The sequence below is a fragment of the Choloepus didactylus genome, chromosome 16 (assembly GCF_015220235.1).
Source record: "Choloepus didactylus isolate mChoDid1 chromosome 16, mChoDid1.pri, whole genome shotgun sequence".
Lineage (NCBI taxonomy): Eukaryota > Metazoa > Chordata > Mammalia > Pilosa > Megalonychidae > Choloepus > Choloepus didactylus.
The window spans coordinates 31,387,189-31,408,351 of record NC_051322.1 but is presented as its reverse complement, the minus strand read 5'-3'; the positions used below and the strand labels follow the sequence as shown (position 1 = coordinate 31,408,351).

At 37.3% G+C, this 21,163-nt stretch overlaps 1 protein-coding gene across 4 annotated transcripts in view; it reads right to left on the bottom strand.

The window, feature by feature from the left end:
- Positions 1-21,163, bottom strand: part of DYM (dymeclin) — a 448,453-nt gene that overhangs the window by 236,619 nt on the left and 190,671 nt on the right. For all 4 annotated transcript variants that reach the window (XM_037805588.1, XM_037805586.1, XM_037805584.1 and 1 more), the window contains 5 exons: positions 18,843-19,025; positions 16,106-16,284; positions 8,626-8,751; positions 2,433-2,546; positions 1,345-1,439 (listed from right to left, as the gene is read on the bottom strand). In XM_037805588.1, the coding sequence (XP_037661516.1) occupies positions 1,345-1,439; positions 2,433-2,546; positions 8,626-8,751; positions 16,106-16,284; positions 18,843-19,025 (697 nt within the window). The remainder of the gene's footprint in view (positions 1-1,344; positions 1,440-2,432; positions 2,547-8,625; positions 8,752-16,105; positions 16,285-18,842; positions 19,026-21,163) is intronic.

The window sequence follows — 21,163 nt, the reverse complement described above, 5'->3', positions numbered from 1 at the left end:
ATGCCTCTTACTAATAGCACTCATATAATATTATTAAAATGAAATAAATTGAACACAGTGCTTTATTTGCATTTTTCCAACTCTTACATCTAGGAAACTTTTACTTAATTTTGTATGATACATTTTATCAGAACTTAAAATTCTCAATGAGTTCACTTGGCATTTTATATTGAACAGGCCAAATGTTCATTTTTCAGTTGAAGAAAATCAACCTTCTAAAGAAATCTTCATAAAACTATTATAAAACTCCACAATCAGGCAGCACAAATATTATTAAATCCATCATGCTAAAATAAAGCATAGAGACCACGGTTGGATTTTGTATGTTAAAGGCTCCTTAGAACACCTGGGAAAACCTGAGGTGTGAGAAGACCACTATGTTTAAGTCATCAAGCCAGTGTTAGAACACAGTAAGTCAACCGGACAATTTCTTAAAAACACCCCCCCCCCCAAAAAAAAAAAAACCCAATATAATAGATTAAGACCAGACATAAATTAAAACAGTGAGTCCATGTAAAAGAAAATAGCCTTTGTTAAATTCTCATGAAAAACAGACAAGGAACATATTTTAATTCTGAATAACTACTAAAAATGAGCCCAATGAATAAGCATCCCTAATCAGTGGACAGAAAGGGAGATTACAGTTTAAAAGTGATATGGGGTTGTACAGGTAGGAGAAGAAACCAGAAAAGGAGGTGAGAGTGACGTGGTGTGAGAAGTATTCAACCCACTATTGTTGGCTATTAAGATGGAGGAGGGAGGCCACTGGCCAAGGAATGCAGGTGGCCTTTAGAACCTGGAAAAGGTAAGAAAACAGATTCTCTCCTAGAGCCTCCAGAAAGGAACATAGCCATAATCACATCCTTATTTTAGCCTGGTCAGATCCATGTTGGACTTCTAACCTACAGAGTTATAAGTTGTTTTAAGCCAATAAATTGGTGGTAAATTGTTATGGCAGCAATATTAAACTGATATAAAAATATTCTCTAAAACAAACATAGATAGCCCCTTAAAAGTTTTGTGTGATGCTCTATAAAATGTTCAGCAAATAAGTTAAGATATAGTAAGTATTACAAAGAAATGCAACTGCTCCTTCTATACAAAGCTGACACACAAAACTTAAAATAGATTTTATAAAAAGATTCAAATATAATTAATTTTGGTTGAAAAGTTGGGTTAGAAAACAAAATAGAACAAGATACTTTCCAAAAAAATCATGTGCTAAAAGTTAAGTAGGAAAATTTGATATTCCTCAAAGATAACGATCAGACACTGCCAATATATCCTTTTCAATAAGCCAGCCAGAGGCAAAAATCAGTATTTTCTTTTAAAGTTCATATTTACCTGATGATCCTCTGGGCAGCATACTGATGGAGGGAACGGAATTGTGACGACATATTTGCTAAAGCTGCCAAACAATTTGTGTGAAGGTATTTGTCCTGTCAGAAAACAGCAAGTTTAAAACACACATCAAGCCTTCTTTACATTTTAAACAAGCTTAATTAGAAGCAAACTTAAACTCAATTGTCATTGATTTTAGAGAGTTCAGGTCCACAATTCCTGGTCCCTAATTGTAAAATCTAAAAGGCACTGAAAATTGAAAGCTTTTTCACAACTCACTTGGAAGCAATGTCTGACACAAAGGATTATTAAGCTATTTACCATCTTCATGTATTCCCACTATTGGGAATATTTAAATATTTTGCTGCAGATATATTACTGTTTAATTATAGGGTGCTGCTTTAGACTCTAATGGTTACATATAGTACATACCATAATTACCTTTGAAAATCTAAAACATTCTCCATTCTAAACCACACCTGGCTCCTAGGATTGCAGGTAAAAGATTAAAGACATGTATCTACATTACCCTCACAGAGGGAAATAACAGAAATCAGTTCAGCAAACTTGACTACTTCCCTTAGCTATGAATTCTATAAATTCTATATATTGCTTCTCTTTGACAATGTATTTCTATTGCCCCAAACTGGAATTTGTTTCCAGGTGGCACAAATGGAATCTAATAGAAATACTCCTTTTCCTCTTTAAAGTATTCTCTTTCTTCTGCTTTTATTTCTCAGCTGAGCTCGTATTTTCTTGTGCTCGGAACTTACATTTGTTTTCCTTTTAAAAGGCAAATCAGCTTTATCAGTCCAGCAAAGATAAACAACATTTCTTTTACTTAACTGTGCTCGACTGCTTCTTTTCTATTTCATGTAAAGTGCCTGTAATCATATAATTTATTAAATATTAAGAAAGAGACTTCATATGCGTTATCTTAGGATCATGTAATATAGTGACTCTATGATGATCTACATTTTTCCCACCATATTTCATGAGAATTTTAGCACTCTGAAAATGGGGATTGCTTTAAACTCTAGTCTTAACTGTACCTTAAACATAGAGATGGGAAACAGCTCTGCAGTACTTACTCGTGTCCTTGTCATGTTGTACTGAATGGTTCTTATTACGACCAGGATGAGGAGACTCCCCAGGGAAATCTCGGTTAAAACCCGTTCTGAATACCAAGTAATATTTTTTAATATCTGTAACGGAGAAGAAAAGTTTAAGGAAATATGATTGCTTTAGGAAAAAAGTAATTACTCCATGATTACAATTTCTGAAAAGCCATGGATGGCTATGCGCTGATAGTGAGTTAAGCAAAATACAAAATTGAATTGTGAGACTTTCAGCTCAAGATAGCAAACTGTACCAATGTGTTTACTTCTCCTTCCTTCTTCAGTATAAAAAATATATTTAACAAATAGCTCTGGAAAAACAAGGAGTATATCATTTTTAGACACAAGTGAGATATATCTGAAAAAGATATGGCAAATAAGATAAGATTGACAGAAAAATGAGTCAGAACTTAATAGTTTGAAAGCCAACATAAGATAGGGGCTTCTTGAAAAGTAAGTAGAACTTTCCCAACAGACCAAAGAAAAATTCCAGGAAAGGTCAAGAATGTAAATGAGCCTGTATCATCAAGAAGAAGCAGGCCAGCCTTCTGCTAGGGCTGTTCAAAGCAGGCAGCCCACCTCCAGACCTCAGCTAGCAAGAACTGTTTTCTAAATTCAGTTGGAATATTTCCACAGCACATCTGTAACATGGGCATCAAGGAGAGGCACAAAAATTAGACAGCACTGCAGCCAATTCTAGGCTGCCACAACAAAGAAGAAATGTGAAAAAATAAACAGTCTTTGCCTAGCACTACAACTCCCTATTGCTCTCCTCCTTTTAGGTTCTCCTACTTCCTTTCTCCTTGATGCAAGAAGGTGTTTCCCAATGTGCCATATTCTTCCCAATCTGTGCAGGAAAAAAGACTTCTGGACCAATTCCCGCCCTCTCCACAAATAAGATACACCCATCTGCAGAAACAGCAGACCCCCATTATTCACAACCACTGAGAAAGTCCCACCACCTTTCAAAACAAAGGTATCTAGACTTTCATTTATAACTATGAATGGACCAAAAAAAAAAAAAAAACCTGGAGAAATTTCACAACCTAAAAGAGAGATATGCTGAATCTAATAAAGCTTCTGCTCTAATTATCAGTGTATGTGAAATACAGAGCATAGATGTTAAATAACACAATGCTCTATCCATGTTAACACATCTCAAATGTAATAGGTTTATATCATTATTGTTAAGTGAACTAATTGAATATTTAAAAAATACATCAGTTTTAAATTCTAATCAGGTAAATGAGAATATAACCCATATACACAAAAGTACTTTGGAGTCCTCAGTAATGTAATTTTTAGCAGATGAAAACCGAAACATTTGAGAACCACTGCTCTAAGTTTATAGGGGAAGACTAACTCAAGATAGTAATTTGGCAACTTTTCCAGTGGGTGGAGTCTCTGTCTTTTAAAAGGTCACACACTTGAGTATAGTTCTGTTTCTCCTCCTTTGGATCCTTTATTTAAAAAATAAATTATCATAAGCCATCCTTATTTGGAACAGAGGTCCTTAGTTCTTAATGGCTGCTTATGTGTGCTAATTATATAACAGGATGGAGAAAATGTTGTGAATCAAGGTAGTCTTAATCAATACTGAAAAAATATTTAACAGGTATTCACAGAGTAAAATTACAATGTTACTATGAAAACTAGAAATAGAAGGAAACATCCTTAACACGATAAGAGCAAATCTCAAAAAAAAAACAAAAAAACCCACAGCCAACATTATATTCAATGGTGAAAGTCTGAAAGCTTTACCTATAAGATCAGGAACAAAACAAGGATGCCCACTGTCACCACAGTTATTCAAAATTGTGCTGGACGTTCAAGCCAGAGCAAAAAGATACAAAAGGCATCCAAACAGGACTGGAAGAAGTAAAATTGTCCCTACATGCATATGACATAATCCTACACATAGAGAATCCTGAAAAATACACAAAACTACTCAAGCTAATAAATGAATTCAGCAAAGTGGCAAGGGACAAGATTAACATGCACTAATCAGTAGTGTTTCCATATACTAGTAATGAACAATACAAGAAGAAATAAAGAAAAAATTTCCATCCATAATACCAACTAAAAGGATCAAATATCGAGGAATAAATTTAATCAGGAATGTAAAAGGACTTGCACACAGAAAACTACAAAACACTGGAGAAAGAAATTAAAGAAGACTTAAATAAATGGAAGGATAGTCCATGTTCATAGATTGGAAGACTAAATATTGTTAAGATGACAATCCTATCCAAAGCAATTTACAGATTCAATGTAGGATGAAGTACTGTTTCCTATTTTACAGACAATTGGGGCCACAGCTAATGATTCCATGTGGAGGACTTTAAATGTTTTAACTTACTCATTTTTACTATTACCTACAGAAAGGGAAGGGATCATGGTAAACAGATATCAACAAAAAAATCAGGTTCTAGAGAAAAAGAACGAGCATTTAAATGTCCAAATTTGAAATGCCATCTAGAATACCATGAAATCCTTATGGAAGTAAACTTGAATGTAAACTAAACCTATTTTACCTTCACTATCTTGCCTTCCCCATTTTGACTATCAGTAGAGTTTAATTTTAATATAAAATTCTGTGCTAACTTAAAATGATTTTAATCATATAATAAGGATAAAGAAAACTACAGAGAACAAAATAAGCACTTATATACCCACTCCTGAATTTTGTGATGTCTTAGCATTTTTGTCATATTTACTTCAAAGTCTTTTGTGTAATAGTTTTGTTTTGACTTTTGTTTTGTTGTTGCTGAAGCAAATATAACATTACATTACATAGGGTTAAGACCCTCCTCCCCCCATTTACCCTTCTCCATTTTCATCCCCCTTTCTTAAAAAGGTAGCCATGACCCTGATTGTCTTATTTTGCATGTTTTAGACACTTTCAATATTATAAACAATGCTGTGAGGAGCACTGATGTACCTGTCTTATCTATGCAAATGTGCAAGAGTCTTCCTAGATAATCTTTGGAGTGAAACAGCTGAGCTATGGGGTATAAGCAGCTTCAGTTTTACTAGTACTTCTTAATGCTAAACACATATCTATCTGATAATCCAGCAATCCTATTGTTCCGTATATACCTGAGAGAAATGAGTGCATATGTCCACCAAGATATATGTCCAAAAATGTACCCAGCAGCCTTATTAAAAAGAGCCCAAAATTGGAAGAAACTGATCACCAAGCAAGAGACCTGGATAAACAGATCGTGGCTGTGCCAGTTTGTATGTATTATGTCCCCCAGAAAAAGCCATATTCTTTAATGCAATCTTGTGGCGGCAGACATATTAGTGTGGATTAGGTTGGAACCTATTGCTTCAGTACTTCCATGGAGGTGTGGCCACACCCATTCAGTGTGGGCCTTGATTAGTTTACTAGAGCCTTATATAAGCTCAGACATAAGGAGCTCACTGCTAGAGCTGAAACAGACATTTTGAAGACTGCTGTTGGAAGCCGATGCAGACATTCTGGAGAACGCCATTTTGAAATGCAACCTGGGAGCAAGGAGACGCCAGCCACTTGCCTTCCCAACTAACAGAGGTTTTCTGGATGCCAACGGATGTTAATGGACACTTTATGGCCTTAAGACTGTAACTGTGTGTTCTAGTTTGCTAATGCTGCAGAATGCAAAACACCAGAGATGGATTGGCTTCTATAAAAAGGGGGTTTATTTGGCTACACAGTTACAGTCTTAAGGCCATAAAGTGTCCAAGGGAACACATCAGTAATCGGGTACCTTCACTGGAGGATGGCCAATGGCATCCGGAAAACCTCTGTTAGCTGGGAAGGCATGTGGCTGGCGTCTGCTCCAAAGTTCTGGTTTCAAAATGGCTTTCTCCCAGGATGTTCCTCTCTAGCAAGCTTGCTCCTCTTCAAAACATCACTCACAGCTGCACTGAGTTCCTTCTGTTATGTCAGCTCATTTATATGGCTCCACTGATCAACTTAAACCCACCCTGGATGGGTGGAGCAACACCTCCATGAAAATTATCCAATCAGAGTCATCACCCACAGCTGGGTGGGGCGCATTCCATAGAAGCACTCAAAGAATTACAATCTGATCAACCCTGATAACGTCTGCCCATACAAGATTACATAAAAGATAATGGCGTTTGGGGGACATAATACATTCAAACTGGCACACTGTGTAACCTTTATAAAAGCCAGTCCATTTCTGGTGTTTTGCATTCTGGCAGCATTAGCAAACCAGAACAGTGGCATAGTCATACAATGGCACACAACAACAAAAAGAACAAACTACCAACACTTGCAACAACACGGTTAAATCTCAGCAACACTATGTTGAGCAAAAGAAAACAATATAACAGAAAACACACTATAATTCAAGGAGAGGCAAAACCCAATCTATTCTGATGGAAGTCAGAAAAGTGGTTACCTCTGGTTGGGGTGAGGTATTGACCAAGAAAGGGTACAAGGGAGTCTTGATGGTGTTAGAAATCTTGATCTGGACTATAATAACATATGTTTATACATATGTGAAAATTCTTAGTTGTACCTTTAAAATTTGCACACTTTCTATATATGTATGTTATACTTCAATTATAAAAATGTTTATAAAGATCACACTGATTTTTTAATTCCTTCGTAAAAGAAAGATAAACACTATAAACACCGAGTAAATCATGCAAATGTTTTCTCTTTGATGGTACTTTACTAAATAATAAATACAATAATCAAGAAATTTGTATGTTTTACTCTCTTTCCAACCCAATGGTCAAGATATATTCAATCTTCATTGAAATCATGGTCATACCATGTAAAAAACTTCTAAGGGAACATCAGAGGACAGCAAGGATGACACCAAAGCCCTACTGAAAATGGGGGAGAAAATAAAATATTTGTACCCTATGAAGAGTAAAACCCCCATCCACTTCTTCCATGAGGTGCCCACAGCAAGAATAATGGAAAAGTCCCTCTCAGAAACTGATCAGTCCGAAAGAAAAGTCCTACAGAGAGAAGGATTCCCAGAGAAAGAGACTATCTGGAACAAGTTATGGTAAATAAGACTTGACCGCACAAAGAACTTCCAAAACTTTTTAGAGGCTTACTCCTTACATATGAACAGATCACCAGACAGTTGAGGAAAGCCTCCAATGTGGACTAAGATAGGAGTCCAAGAAAAAAATGAAAGTAAGAGAATATGAGATGTGTTTGAATATATTTACAGGGGATTCTGAGCTCTGTTGAAGTATTGGGGAATGAAAGAGTAATTGGTAGATTAAAAACTAAATAAACAAAAAAATACAATGATATACTTCAGAAAAATGAACATGTACAAGAAAGCAAATGTAACCATACACTATGTAACTGAGCTAAATATAATAGTTAACACACTTATAATAATATAAAGCTGAGTTAACAAAAAATGGCAGTAATTTGGAAGGAGAAAAGTCTATGTGCTGGAACAAGGGCTGAGAAACCATGGGCAACATGCATGGCACGTAGGAAGAGCTAACGATGTATTTTCCATTATAGGAAGATAATCTTTAATCTCCAACTCTGAAAAATCAAGAAATAACAATAAAAACATGTTATTTCGACACACAGACAACGTCAAAAGTATTTACCTTAGGGAAGAGGGAATCAGAAATAGGGTGGGCAGTGGTCTGCTATTTTTCATGAAAACTATTCACATGAATTACACTGATACAAAGAAAATGCCAAAAGAGGAAGATAAAACCAGTTTGGAAATGGAACTCCCCAAAAGGATGACAACTTAAAGACGTAATGTATGTTACACAGTTTTTAAAATTATGAAACGTTTTCTCAGTCTTCTTCCCTTTGTGCCCTGTTCCTTGGCTTATCCTGTATTCAAGGGGCAAACCTGCTTGACAATTTCTGCCACATCCAAAAGGAGGAAATGAAATGGAGAGGAAAACCAAACTTAGTGGCAGCCAAAGTATTTGCATCAATTATTACAGAAACTCTCTTGAAAGTGTTTTAAGTGGCTAATAGTCTTTCAGGAGAAAGCATCACCTCATAAAGCTGAAGAAAAACACACCATTTCTAAGCCAGATTCACAAAGAAACACCTACCAGAAGAAAAAAAAGAAGAAATACTAAGGCAGCAGTAAATCTTACTGAGGTACGTATCTATTCTGTAACTTTAACCAAAGTAAGGATAACTTACCACTTCATGAATGGATCTATTGAAGCCATCATCTTCTGTGAGGATCAACAATACTATAAGAGCCATGTACACATGGTGTGCATTTCTTTCTTCAACATGATAAAGAATCTCAAGAATCGGCAAAACCTAGGGAATGAAAAATATGAGTTACTATTTCAATTACTTTTATTATTTAAGATTAAAGGTTTAAACCTTAAAGTTTTATTTTGCAGCCTTTGTTTAAACATCACAGTTATATTTTTCCTTAGGGGGAAAAACATACAAATCAACTTTCTCAGCAGGGAAAACATATAAAACATAGAAAGTATTTCTACATGGATAGCTAAGATAATAACAGAGAAAAGCATCACTAACTCTTTGAAGGTATGCCCAAGAAAGTTTGATTTACAGAAACAATTTACCTTCCCTCAATACCATATGAACTTTAGAAGCAGCTTCTCACTTTCTGTAAAGAAGTCAGCTGGGATTGTGAGAGAGACTGCACTGCTCTGTAGATCAATCTGGGGAGTACTGCCATCTTAAACAATTATAACTCCTTTAAACCATCAACACGGCATTTTTCCCATTGTTAGATCTTCTTTAATTTCTCTCAACAATGCTTTATAGTTTCCAGAATGTAAGTTTTGCACTTCTTTTGTTCAATTTATTCCTAACATCAACCAGTTGCATCCCCTTTTCCCATAATGTTGAAACCCCTTTTCAACATGAACAAGTGAGGGTGGTCACTGCCTAGACATCCCTGAAGATCGGGAAAGTGATTAAACTAGAGGAAGGGGTAGCAACAGACAAGACGGAGTTTAACAAAGAATTATCAATACTAAATCTCTATATAATTTTCTTTTTCTTAGTTGTTAGGGTATTAGAATAGCTAGAAGGAAAGAACTGAAATGGTGGAACTGTAACCCATAACATTCTTTGAAATTTGCTCTATAGCTACTTGTTAAATTGTAATTTGAAAGTTATCACCTTTTTGTATATATATTTCAAATAAGGAAATAACTGAAACTGGAACTGTAACCCATAACAGTCTTTGAAATTTGCAAACTACTTGTTAAATTGCACTTGGAAAGTTATCACTTCTATGTAAATATGTTATATTCTACAATTTTAAAAAAAAGCTGGGAAAAAATTATTCCTAAGTATTTTATTATTTTCAGTGCTATGTAAATGAAATTATTTTCTCTATTTCATGTTTGGAGTGTTCATTTCAAACTGTACGAAAGTATAATTGACTGTTGTATATACATCTTGTACCCTGCAAACTTACTGAACTCATTTATTAGTTCTAATAGTGTTTTAGTGGATTCCTTAGGATTTTCTTACCACAGGATCATGTCATCTCTAAATAGGGCTAATTTTACTTCTTCCTTTACAATCTGATGCCCTTTCTTTTTCTTGCCTAATTGCCCCAGCTGGAGCTTCCAATACAATGTTGAATAGAAGTGGTGATCAGGTGTTCTTGATCTTCAGGGGAAAGCATCCAGTCTTTCACCATTAAGTACGATGGTAGCTTCAGGTTTTTCACAGATGCTCTTTATCAGGTTGAGGCCATTCCCTACCATTTCTAATTTGTTTTGTGTTTTTCTCATGAAAGGGTATTGGATTTTGTCAAGTGCTTCTTCTGTATCTATTGAACTAATCACATGATTTTAATTTTTATTCTACTGATACATGTATTACATTAACTGACTTTCAGATATTGACCCAACCTTACACTCCCAGATAAGTCCCACTTGTTCTTGGTGCACAATTCTTTTTATAAAAGCACCTTAATTCTAAAAGAGCTATCTAAACTGAGATCTGAAGAACTACTAGGAGTTATTCAGGCTGAGGGGAAAGGATATAGAACATTGTGGGAAGAAATGTTCTAGAGCGAAAACAAGATCCTAAACTTCAATAGGAGATATGTCACATTCAGAGAAATTCAATTAATTCAGTATTATCAGAGAAAAGAATGCAAGGAAAGTAAAGGAAAAGAGATAATACTTGAAAAGGAAGCTGAGGCCAAACTACAAGTGTCTTTAGCCACACCGAGTTTGAGCTTTAACGTGATGGCACTGTGGAGCCTCAAGGAGCTTTAAAAGCAAGTAAGTGACATAATCAAATTTGACTGTGGTAAACTCATTTTGGCTACAGGTAGAGAAGGATTAAGAATAGCAGCACTGAAAACAAGAAAGCTAGTAAAGGTATTAAAATAATCCAAGTAAGAAATAAAGGTAGCTTTTAAAAAGGAGTGGCAATGAGGACTGTGCCAGTCTGAATGTATTATGTCCCCCAAAACGTCATTATCTTTGATGTAATCTTGTGTGGGCAGACCTATCAGTGTTAATTAGATTGTAATTCTTTGAGTGTTTCCATGGAGATGTGCCCCACCCAACTGTGGGTGATAACTCTGATTGGATAATTTCCATGGAGGTGTTGGCCCGCCCATTGGGTAGGTCTGAATTAAATTACTGGTGCACTATATAAGATCAGACAGAAGGAGCAAGCTAGTACAGCCAAGAGGGACACTATGAAGAAAGTACAGGAGCTGCAGATGAGAGACAGTTTGAAGACGGCCGGTGAAAGCAGACTCCTGCTCTGGAGAAGCTGAGAGAGGACAGATATCCCAAGTGCAACTAAGAGTGACATTTTTGAGGAACTGCAGCCTAGAGAGGCATGTCCTGGGAGAAAGCCATTTTGAAACAAGAACTTTGGAGCAGACACCAGCCACGTGCCTTCCCAGCTAAGAGAGTTTTTCCAGACACCATTGGCCATTCTCCAGTGAAAGTACCCAATTGCTGATGTGTTACCTTGGGCCATTTATGGCCTTAAGACTACAACTGTGTAACCAAATAAACCCCCTTTTATAAAAGCCAATCTATCTCTGGTGTTTTGCATTCCAGCAGCATTAGCAAACTAGAACAAGGACATTAACAGATTCCAAAAGTATTAAGGAGAGAAATTCAAAAGACTTGCTCGGATGTTGTCATGGTTAGGTTCATGTGTCAACTTGGCCATGTGATGGTACCAAGGTGTCTGGTCAAGCAAGCACTGGCCTAACCGTTACTGCAAGGACATTTGTTGCTGGTTAATAAATCAGAAGACTGGTTTATTAAATCATCAGTCAGTCAACTGGCTGCAGCTGTGACTGATGACATTCAATGAAGGGCATGTCTTCCACAATGAGAGAATACAATCAGCTGGATTTAATCCAATCAGTTGAAGACTTTTAAGCAAGACAGATAGAAGACCTTCACTTCTTTGGCTAACCTGAGGAGTTCATCAAAGTTGCCCGTTTGATGCCTGAGGAGTTCATCAAACATCTTCGTTGGAGTTGCCAGTTTGCTGCCTGCCCTATGGAATTTGGACTCGTGCATACCCACAGTTACGTGAGACACTTTTATAAAATCTTATATTTATAGATATCTCTTGTTGATTCTGTTTCCCTGGAGAACCCAAACTAATACAGATGTGGAGGAAGAAAACAGAGCAACGAAAGCATCCAGCTTTGGCAACTGTGTGAATGGCTCACTATGACAGAGAATATGGGCATAAGAGAAGGAAGAGCAAGTCTGTAGTGTTTGGTTTGGGTATCTATGAGACAGTCACCAGAGAATACCTGAGGGCAGATGGAAACATGGGTATGAGAGGTAGGCAATTAGGACTATAAATACAGAACTCAAAGTTGTCTACATATAAATGACAACAGAATGGGATTTGATTGGATATTAGGGAGAAGTGCAAAATAAGAAAAGACAATACCTAGGACAGACCCTGTAGCAGGACCCATTTAAAGGACAAGGAACAAGAACACAAAAGAAACAGAAAAGTACCAGATATACAGGTAGGAACAGAGAATGCCATGGTCTGGAAGCCAAGGTGTATCTGTGTGAGGGTGGTGGTGGTGGTGGTGGTGGTGGTGGTGGGATTTAAAAATAAACGCATAATCAGTCTTAAATGCAGCAAAGTAGTCAAATGATAATGATAGAAAATGTCCAAGGAGTTGCAGATGGCTGAGTGGTGGGAACAGAAGTTGGATCACAACAGTCAAAGAATGAACAATAACTAAAGAAGTAAAGGCAGGGTATGCAGCACAAGGTTTTTGAGAAGCTTGGCCATGAAGGGAGGAAAATTAAAGATTACAAGTTCACTTAAAAGGAGATATAACAATCACTATATAATTTCTTTTGATAATTAATGACAATTCACAGATTGCACATCACTACAACCATTAATTTTACTAAATGCCTCTTCAGTGAAGTTTTAAATTAATAAGATATTAAAATGACCTAAGTTGCATAACAAATATTTGTGTAGGCTCAAAGCCGGATCCAAGAATAGAAGACTGATGGAGGCCTAAGGGAAATATCAGCCAAATTTCTACTTGAATGACTAACACAAACAGAAATTAAGATAGTGACTGACTCACAGTCACCTGATTAAAGAAGTTACAAACAGTAGAATGCTGAAGTGACTATGTATTATTTGTCCAGAATCCCTTCCTTTAAGGAACTCCTCTTAACCTTAAGAGGGCCCCTGTCCACAGTGATTGGTCAAAGAAGTGGGCAAAGAACCAGAGCAGAGCCTATTGCAGCCCTTCATGAAATTTTTCTGTATGAATAGCAGATGTATAATCTCTCTTCCTTTGAATTTATGAGCTGTAAAATGGACAGATGCCCAGAGCTGCTGAAGGTCATCTTGCTCTTCACTTGGAAAGTGTGTGCCTGAGAATAAGACCAAAACAGTGGGAGGCAGAGCCAAGGGATGGAAAGCCAGAGCCTAACACCAGCTATAACTGAAGCCAAAAAATTCAGTCTTCAGTTGTGCAAATACATTAGCACAAATGGGTTTCTCATTTACAACTAAAAGGATCTCGACTATTTCAAATATCTGTCCACTTTTTAATATCCTAGGTAAACAACTTTGCTTGTAATAACAATAAAATAAAATAATAAAAACCATATCCATAATAGGCTTTTCTAAAATGTATGCCTTCTTAATTCCTATTCTTAGACCAGTGACATCCAGAAACTTGGATTCTGCATTAGACACTATTCATGGACACAAAAAGGAATTTAGAAGTCATTGTATTGTTATTATAATAGATGCCAACAAGAAGTTATACCAAGTTAATTAACAGTCTTGGTTAAAACTAGTCAACCAGCAGTAAGTCAGCCCATGTCGGTAGAAAGGACCACAGCAGTCAACACCTGACAGTGAACAGAGGTATGTCTGCCTCCAGTCTAATGAAAAACTTAAACATAATAAGGTATTCTTAGAGCCACTGTAATATGTCCAACATTACACTGTAATGTGGCTCCTGAATATCAGAGATTGTAGGGGAAAAAATCAGATCAGCACAGAAAATTTCCTACCCTACCATTTTTTTAACCATAGACTCAACAAATATGTATTAAAGGAGAAAGTGCAAGAGGACAGATTGGGAAATCAGTTAAGAGACTTAGCAAAGTAATTTGGACAAGAAAATTAAAAACAAAAACAAGTAAAGCAAACAAAAACAAAACAAAACAAAAACACTTTAACTTTTCACTGGTATGTGCCATTATGTACAAAGACACAACTGATCCCTGCATTATCTTATATACCAACATCTTTACTATGGAATTTTCTAGGACAGGAGATATCATGGACTTTCTGCTTATTGCCATCATTTGCCATAGGATACGTCGGGCTCAGAATTGTCTCTGTGCTTATACTCACCCATCGGTAAACAAGCCTCTTCACAAGTTTTTACTCATATGAGCAGTACACTTTTCCATTCAATTCTGCTATTTAAGCTAATGTTTTTCCACACATAGCTAAGTGGAGAAAAGTTCTTTGATTATGCTTTTTGTATTTAGTGTCACTCTGTGCCAGTTTGGATGCATTATGTCTCCCAAAACGCCATGTTCTTTATTGCAATTTTGTGGGGGCATACGTTTTAGTGTTGATTAGGTTGGAACCTTTTTAACTGTTTCCATGGAGATGTGATTCACCCAACTATGAATGACACCTCTGATTAGGGTATGACCTGTTGAACAGATTATTTCCAGGGGTTGTGGCCCCGCCCATTCAGCATGGGTCTTGATTAGTTTACTGGAGTCCTTTAAAAGAGCCACACGGGCCCGGACAGCTGCTGATGCTGATACCTGAAGACACTTGGGAGTTGAACACAGGATGTTCGGAGATGTTAAGTTAAGAGATGAAGCCCACAGTTTGCCCCGGGATATGCTAAGACAGGACCCCCAGGCAATTAGAGAGAAAAGTCCTGGGAGAAAGAACCACTAATGCACAGGAGCTGAGAAGCTGGAACATAACCCAGGATCAGGAGACGCCAGCCACATGCCTTCCCAGCTAACAGAGGTTTTCTGGACACCATCAACCATTCTTCATTGAAGGTACCCTACTGCTGATGCCTTACCTTGGACACATTTATGACTTTAGGACTGTAACTTTGTAACCAAATAAACCCCCTTTATAAAAGCCAATCCATTACTGGTATTCTGCATTCTGGCAGCATTAGCAAACCAGAACATACTTCCATGTAGAATCTGTTCAATGAATTCCAATATTCCAAGTTTACTTATGGCACACAGCATTTTATCTTTAATACTGAAAAAACAGCTACCAAATAGCTGGTGAATCCTGCTGTCAGCTTATAAAAACTGGTGCACAAGGGATGTTCCTGTTGCTGCCAGCAAGCTGCTGACTATTTCAGGAATGTTCACATTTTTATTAATGCATTATAGCACACATGCTATACTTTTCAAACATACTATTAACAGCTTAGTGAAGTGGCTTACTTTCCCACTCACTGAAACACAGATGATAATACATTAGTTAAAATGGACATTTATGACTGCTTAGAGTTTTTGCTTAAGAGCAAAGATTTTGGAACCAATTTCACAGACATAGTGAAGAACAATGTACCTGTACATGATGGCTGTTAAAAGTATCTTAAAGTATCTGTAATACTCTAGGAATGGAGTTCAGGCAGTCCTCAGACCTCAGCCTGTCAGAGGCATGGGACACTTGGACACTAAGTTGAAAGACTCACCCTTCCTTTTACCCATTCTCACCAGGAATATGCTGCAATTGTGACTAGTTAGCTACTGAACCTGGTGGGTAGGCAGGTTCTTGGCAGCTGGGAGGAACAAAGAAAGTATAAGAATCGCCTTGAGAATGGTGGAGCAAGCTCTTCCTGCAGGACCTGATGAGGCTGAAACTGGGCAGTAAGGTGTGGTTATTGAAGACCTAAAGCACAAGGAAGTTTGTCACAACAGCTGGGGGCACTGCTGTGTTCTCCTGCTCCCTGAGGCCATGTCCAGGGGAGGTGCCTCTTACACTGAAGAAACAGTCTTCCTTTGTTTGTTGACATTTGCCTATCAACCTCTCAACATCACCTTTGTGACAACCAGGCAAACACACCTACGCACTTGGGAAAAGAAACTGTTCTTCAAAATATTATGAAATATAAAACGTTGGGTATGATACTTACAAGATTTTCCATATCTGTGCGAGCCAACATGTATGTTCTAATATTGCTGTTCTGGTGGAGTAATGTATACAAGAGGAGAGTTGCCTGATCAGACGTCTGCTGCTCACATAAAGCTGTGTACAAACTATTAAAGTTAATTTGGAAAGTATGTGGAATTGACGAAGGGAAAGGACTGTTATCTGAAATACAGAAAATAGTGCAAAAATTTTAAAACATTACATCAATATTTTCTGGAGTATGCCTTATATAAATAATAAAAGCACTGTTAAAGTAATGTATACAATTCAATTCCCATTAATTTTATGTAAAGTCATTATTTCAGATTTTTTAATTATAACAATTTAAACTTCAGTTAAAAAAAGAATTTAAGTCACACAGTTTGATTTCATTACTATTTTTCACATTAATATAACTGAACTAAGGCTGCTATAAGAACATAAGCTTAAATAAACAGAATATAGGGTCAGGCCAAAGGACCTCTAATAGATACAATCTAAACCAGGTTATTAACTGAGATTCTTTGCTACCAAAACTAAACGACTGCAAATTCTAAATAAAAATATACAGGAACAAAGAATCCAAGTTTCTACAATGAACAAAAAATTCCCTTGTAAGACAGGGTTAGAAAGAAAAAAATTGTCTTGAAGCTATATTAATTTTTTTTCAAATGAATAATCACAGCTAAAGTTTTCAACGGTGTTATTAATTCACTTATGAACATGGCTAGAATAGCAACATATAATTTAGCCAGTTTTAAAATAATATGAAGGAAGTCAGTATGTTCAATAGTAACTTCTGTAATGGACAGAATATACCAAACTTAAGACAATTATCAGAAAACTTCTATAAAAGTATTTTTTGTTGTTTAAAGAAAAATTTGCATCTAATGAACTGCAACTGCTAAGAAACTTTTTTATTTAAGTATAGTCACCGGAATAATGAAAAGCCTAAATCACAGACCATATTGAGAAAATATGTAATATTTCAAAACTGGCCTAGCCCTCTTGCTAAGGTTAACTGGGTATGCTTAGAAATTGAAGCAAGCAACGTTTAGAAAGTCAAAAAGGTGAGAAAGATAAGTTCAACAGACTCAAAGAAAGTAATAATCTCATCAAATAAAACACTGGAACACGACAGCACAAAAAGTGCTGATATTCTAATGTGTTTTGAAAAGCAGACACCATGAATTTTTTAAAAGACTTTAAAAAGCAGAACCAACTCAAAGAACAGAAACTGCTTTAACATTTCCAACAGATGTGTTCTTATGGAAATGAGATGTGTGCCAACACACACAATCTTTAATAGCACAGTCCAATGCCTCTCAGATTCTCCTTCCTAACCTTTACATGTGTGAGAAGAATACAACTAAAAATGTCTTCAGTTTCACTACAGTGCCCTCACTTTTCCTCCTACATCTGGAATATGGGTTATGTTTTCAATTTTAACCTGTATTTTTGGCACTCAAAAAAGAATACTCTGCATGACTGGCTTTATCGTTTACCAAAGGATGGCAATAGGAAATGCTGCACATTTTGCAAGTACTCAAATATTAGAGAATCTATAGAAGACTCACCAGAGGATGATTCCAGACACATCACAATTTTTTTTACAATGGAAGCAAAGCAACTTATTCATCAATCTGTACTATATCTGTGCAAAGGAATGTGTTGTGTGCATAGCAACGATATCTCCATATTACTAGCTAATAAGTGCTATGAACCAGCCATCAGATGACAGCTTCATGTCATTATCCTTCATTTAATCTATACAACAACCATGTTATTATTCTCTCCAGTTCTACAAAGGATGAGACAGAGTTTTGGGAAGATAAGTAACTTTTCCAAGATCAGCCCTGAGTACAACTCAGATCAGCCTCTCTGACTACTACTACTACATTATACTGCTTCTTATAGTGATAGTAATAATTTAGTGAGTCCATACTGTATTAAGTACTCATTTAATTCTACAAGGACCTTGTGAACAAGAGATTATAATCCCTGCTTTACAGATAAGGGAACTGGGTCTTAAAAAACAAAAACGGGGATATGAATCCACGTCACTCTGACCCTAAAACTAATGTTCTGAATCACTGTGCTGCGTGGTCTCCCAAAAGATGACTTTCCCAAGCAAGATTCAACCCTACACTAACTTTTGGCCTGAGCAGCAAAAGTAACAATAGCATATATTGAATACTTACTATATTGTAAAATCTGAGCTAATTATTTGAAAACCTTACCTTCCTTGGTACTGATAAATATATCATTAGGTGATTTTATCTCCATTTTACACAAAAGCCATTCAGGTTTATTGAGATTAAGCAAATTGTCAAAGTTCTCACAGCCGCAAAGCCATTTGCCCCTTTACAGAAAAAGTTTGTGAACTCCTAAGTTCTAGTTTTACAAAACTCTAACTGGAATACAGACTACAAATGAAAAATTTCATGAAACCTGTCATTTGGGGTTTTCCAGGTAATCCCTACGCTTAGGAGGTAGGACAGGTTGAACCAAATTCAGCACATGATGCTTTGGTTATTCTGAAAGAGATGTAAATGTAAATAAAGGACCACAGCCCTCATCAAGGATTTACATGATCATCCTTAGAATGGAGGCAGAAAAACATTAGTGTGGAAATATCCAAATTGACTCTCCTCTCCAAACTGTAAGACAACAAACAATATGATGTAAACAATATCCTCTTTCCTCATTAGAGAACATATTCTGGGAAAAATACCACGAACCTTGTGTGTTCTTAAAGGACATGATGGCCTGCCGGTAGGGGTTTGGCGCGTCCGGAGCATCGGTCAGGTTGGCCAGCACCAGCAGGAGGAGCAGGCTCTGGTTGGCCAGAGGTGACGAAAACTCTGGAGTGGCAGCCGCTTTGCTGCCCACGCTGCCCAGTGTGAAGACAGTCCAGAGTCCAGCTTCGGAAGAAAACATAAGATCAATATATTTCTGAACAATATTCTATACTCCTTATGTTTTTAAAAGTTTAAAATAACACCTTTTCTTTTTTCTATTATAAAAGTAAAACAAAGTTCATTATTTCAAAATCCTCATATTACCCAAGTATAAAATTTTTTAAAGACTATTCCCTATTAAAATAATTCCACTTCCTATAGGTAATCACTATTAAGTTTCTTACACATCTTTCTAGATTTTTCTTTCCATATGATAATAAATACATAATTATTGTAAGAGAATTTCACATACAACTTTATACTAATATATTCAAAAATGTGAGCAAAATATACAAATACCTAGAGAAAATACAAAATACCAAAATAGGTCAAGGAGGAAGAAAGCCTCAGCGTATATAACCCTAAAAGAATGGAAAAATGCAGTGAAAGAGTAAACCCTAAGAAACAAACCAAGTCCAAATTTTTTACAAATAAATCTATCAAAACCTATGTTATATTAATAGCTCCAAACTACAGAATGACTATTTCTACCCAACTTATTTGACAATGCCAGAATAATCCTCCTTGACAAATAAATTGGATAAAAATTTCATGTAAAACAAAATAGAGAAATGAACAGAAATTTTTAGATAGTTAAGTAAAGCAAAGCAAATAACAGCTAGTAGTAAAATTTGTTAAAAGAATAAATGGGTGAGGCGGGGCAAGATGGCAGACTGGTGAGCTGTATGTTTTAGTTACTCCTCCAGGAAAGTAGGTAGAAAGCCAGGAACTGCGTGGACTGGACACCACAGAGTAATCTGACTTTGGGCATACTTCATACAACACTCATGAAAACATGGAACTGCTGAGATCAGCGAAATCTGTAAGTTTTTGCGGCCAGGGGACCCGCGCCCCTCCCTGCCAGACTCAGTCCCGGGGGAGGAGGGGCTGTCAGCTCCGGGAAGGAGAAGGGAGAACTGCAGTGGCAGCCCTTATCGGAAACTCATTCTACTGATCCAAACTCCAAACATAGATAGACTGAGACCAGACACCAGAGAATCTGAGAGCAGCCAGCCCAGCAGAGAGGAGACAGGCATAGAAAAAAAACAACACGAAAAACTCCAAAATAAAAGCGGAGGATTTTTGGAGTTCTGGTGAACATAGAAAGGGGAAGGGCCCTGAGGCGCATATGCAAATCCCGAAGAAAAGCTGATCTCTCTGCCCTGTGGACCTTTCCTTAATGGCCCTGGTTGCTTTGTCTCTTAGCATTTCAATAACCCATTAGATCTCTGAGGAGGGCCCGTTTTTTTTTTGTTTGTTTGTTTTGTTTTTTTTTTTTAATCCTTTTTTCTTTTTCTAAAACAATTACTCTAAGAAGCCCAATACAGAAAGCTTCAAAGACTTACTATTTGGGCAGGTCAAGTCAAGAGCAGAACTAGGAGAGCTCTGAGACAAAACGCAATAATCCAGTGGCTGAGAAAATTCACTAAACACCACAACTTCCCAAGAAAAGGCGGGTGTCCGCTCACAGCCATCATCCCGGTGGACAGGAAACACTCCTGCCCATCGCCAGCCCCATAGCCCAGAAATGCCCCAGACAACCCAGTGTGACGGAAGTGCTTCAAATAACAGGCACACACCACAAAACTGGGCGTGGACATTAGCCTTCCCTGCAACCTCAGCTGATTGTCCCAGAGTTGGGAAGGTAGAGCAGTGTGAATTGACAAAGCCCCATTCAGCCATCATTTCAGCAGACTGGGAGCCTCCCTACACAGCCCAGCAGCCCAGAACTGCCCTGGCGGGACGGCACTCACCTGTGACATAGCACAGTCATCCCTCAACAGAGGACCCGGGGTGCACGGCCTGGAAGAGGGGCCCACTTGCAAGTCTCAGGAGCCATACGCCAATACCAAGGACTTGTGGGTCAGCGGCAGAGACAAACTGTGGCAGGACTGAACTGAAGGATTAGACTATTGCAGCAGCTTTAAAACTCTAGGATCACCAGGGAGATTTGATTGTTAGAGCCACCCCCCCTCCCTGACTGCCCAGAAACACACCCCATATACAGGGCAGGCAACACCAACTACACACGCAAGCTTGGTACACCAATTGGACCCCACAAGACTCACTCCCCCACTCACCAAAAAGGCTAAGCAGGGGAG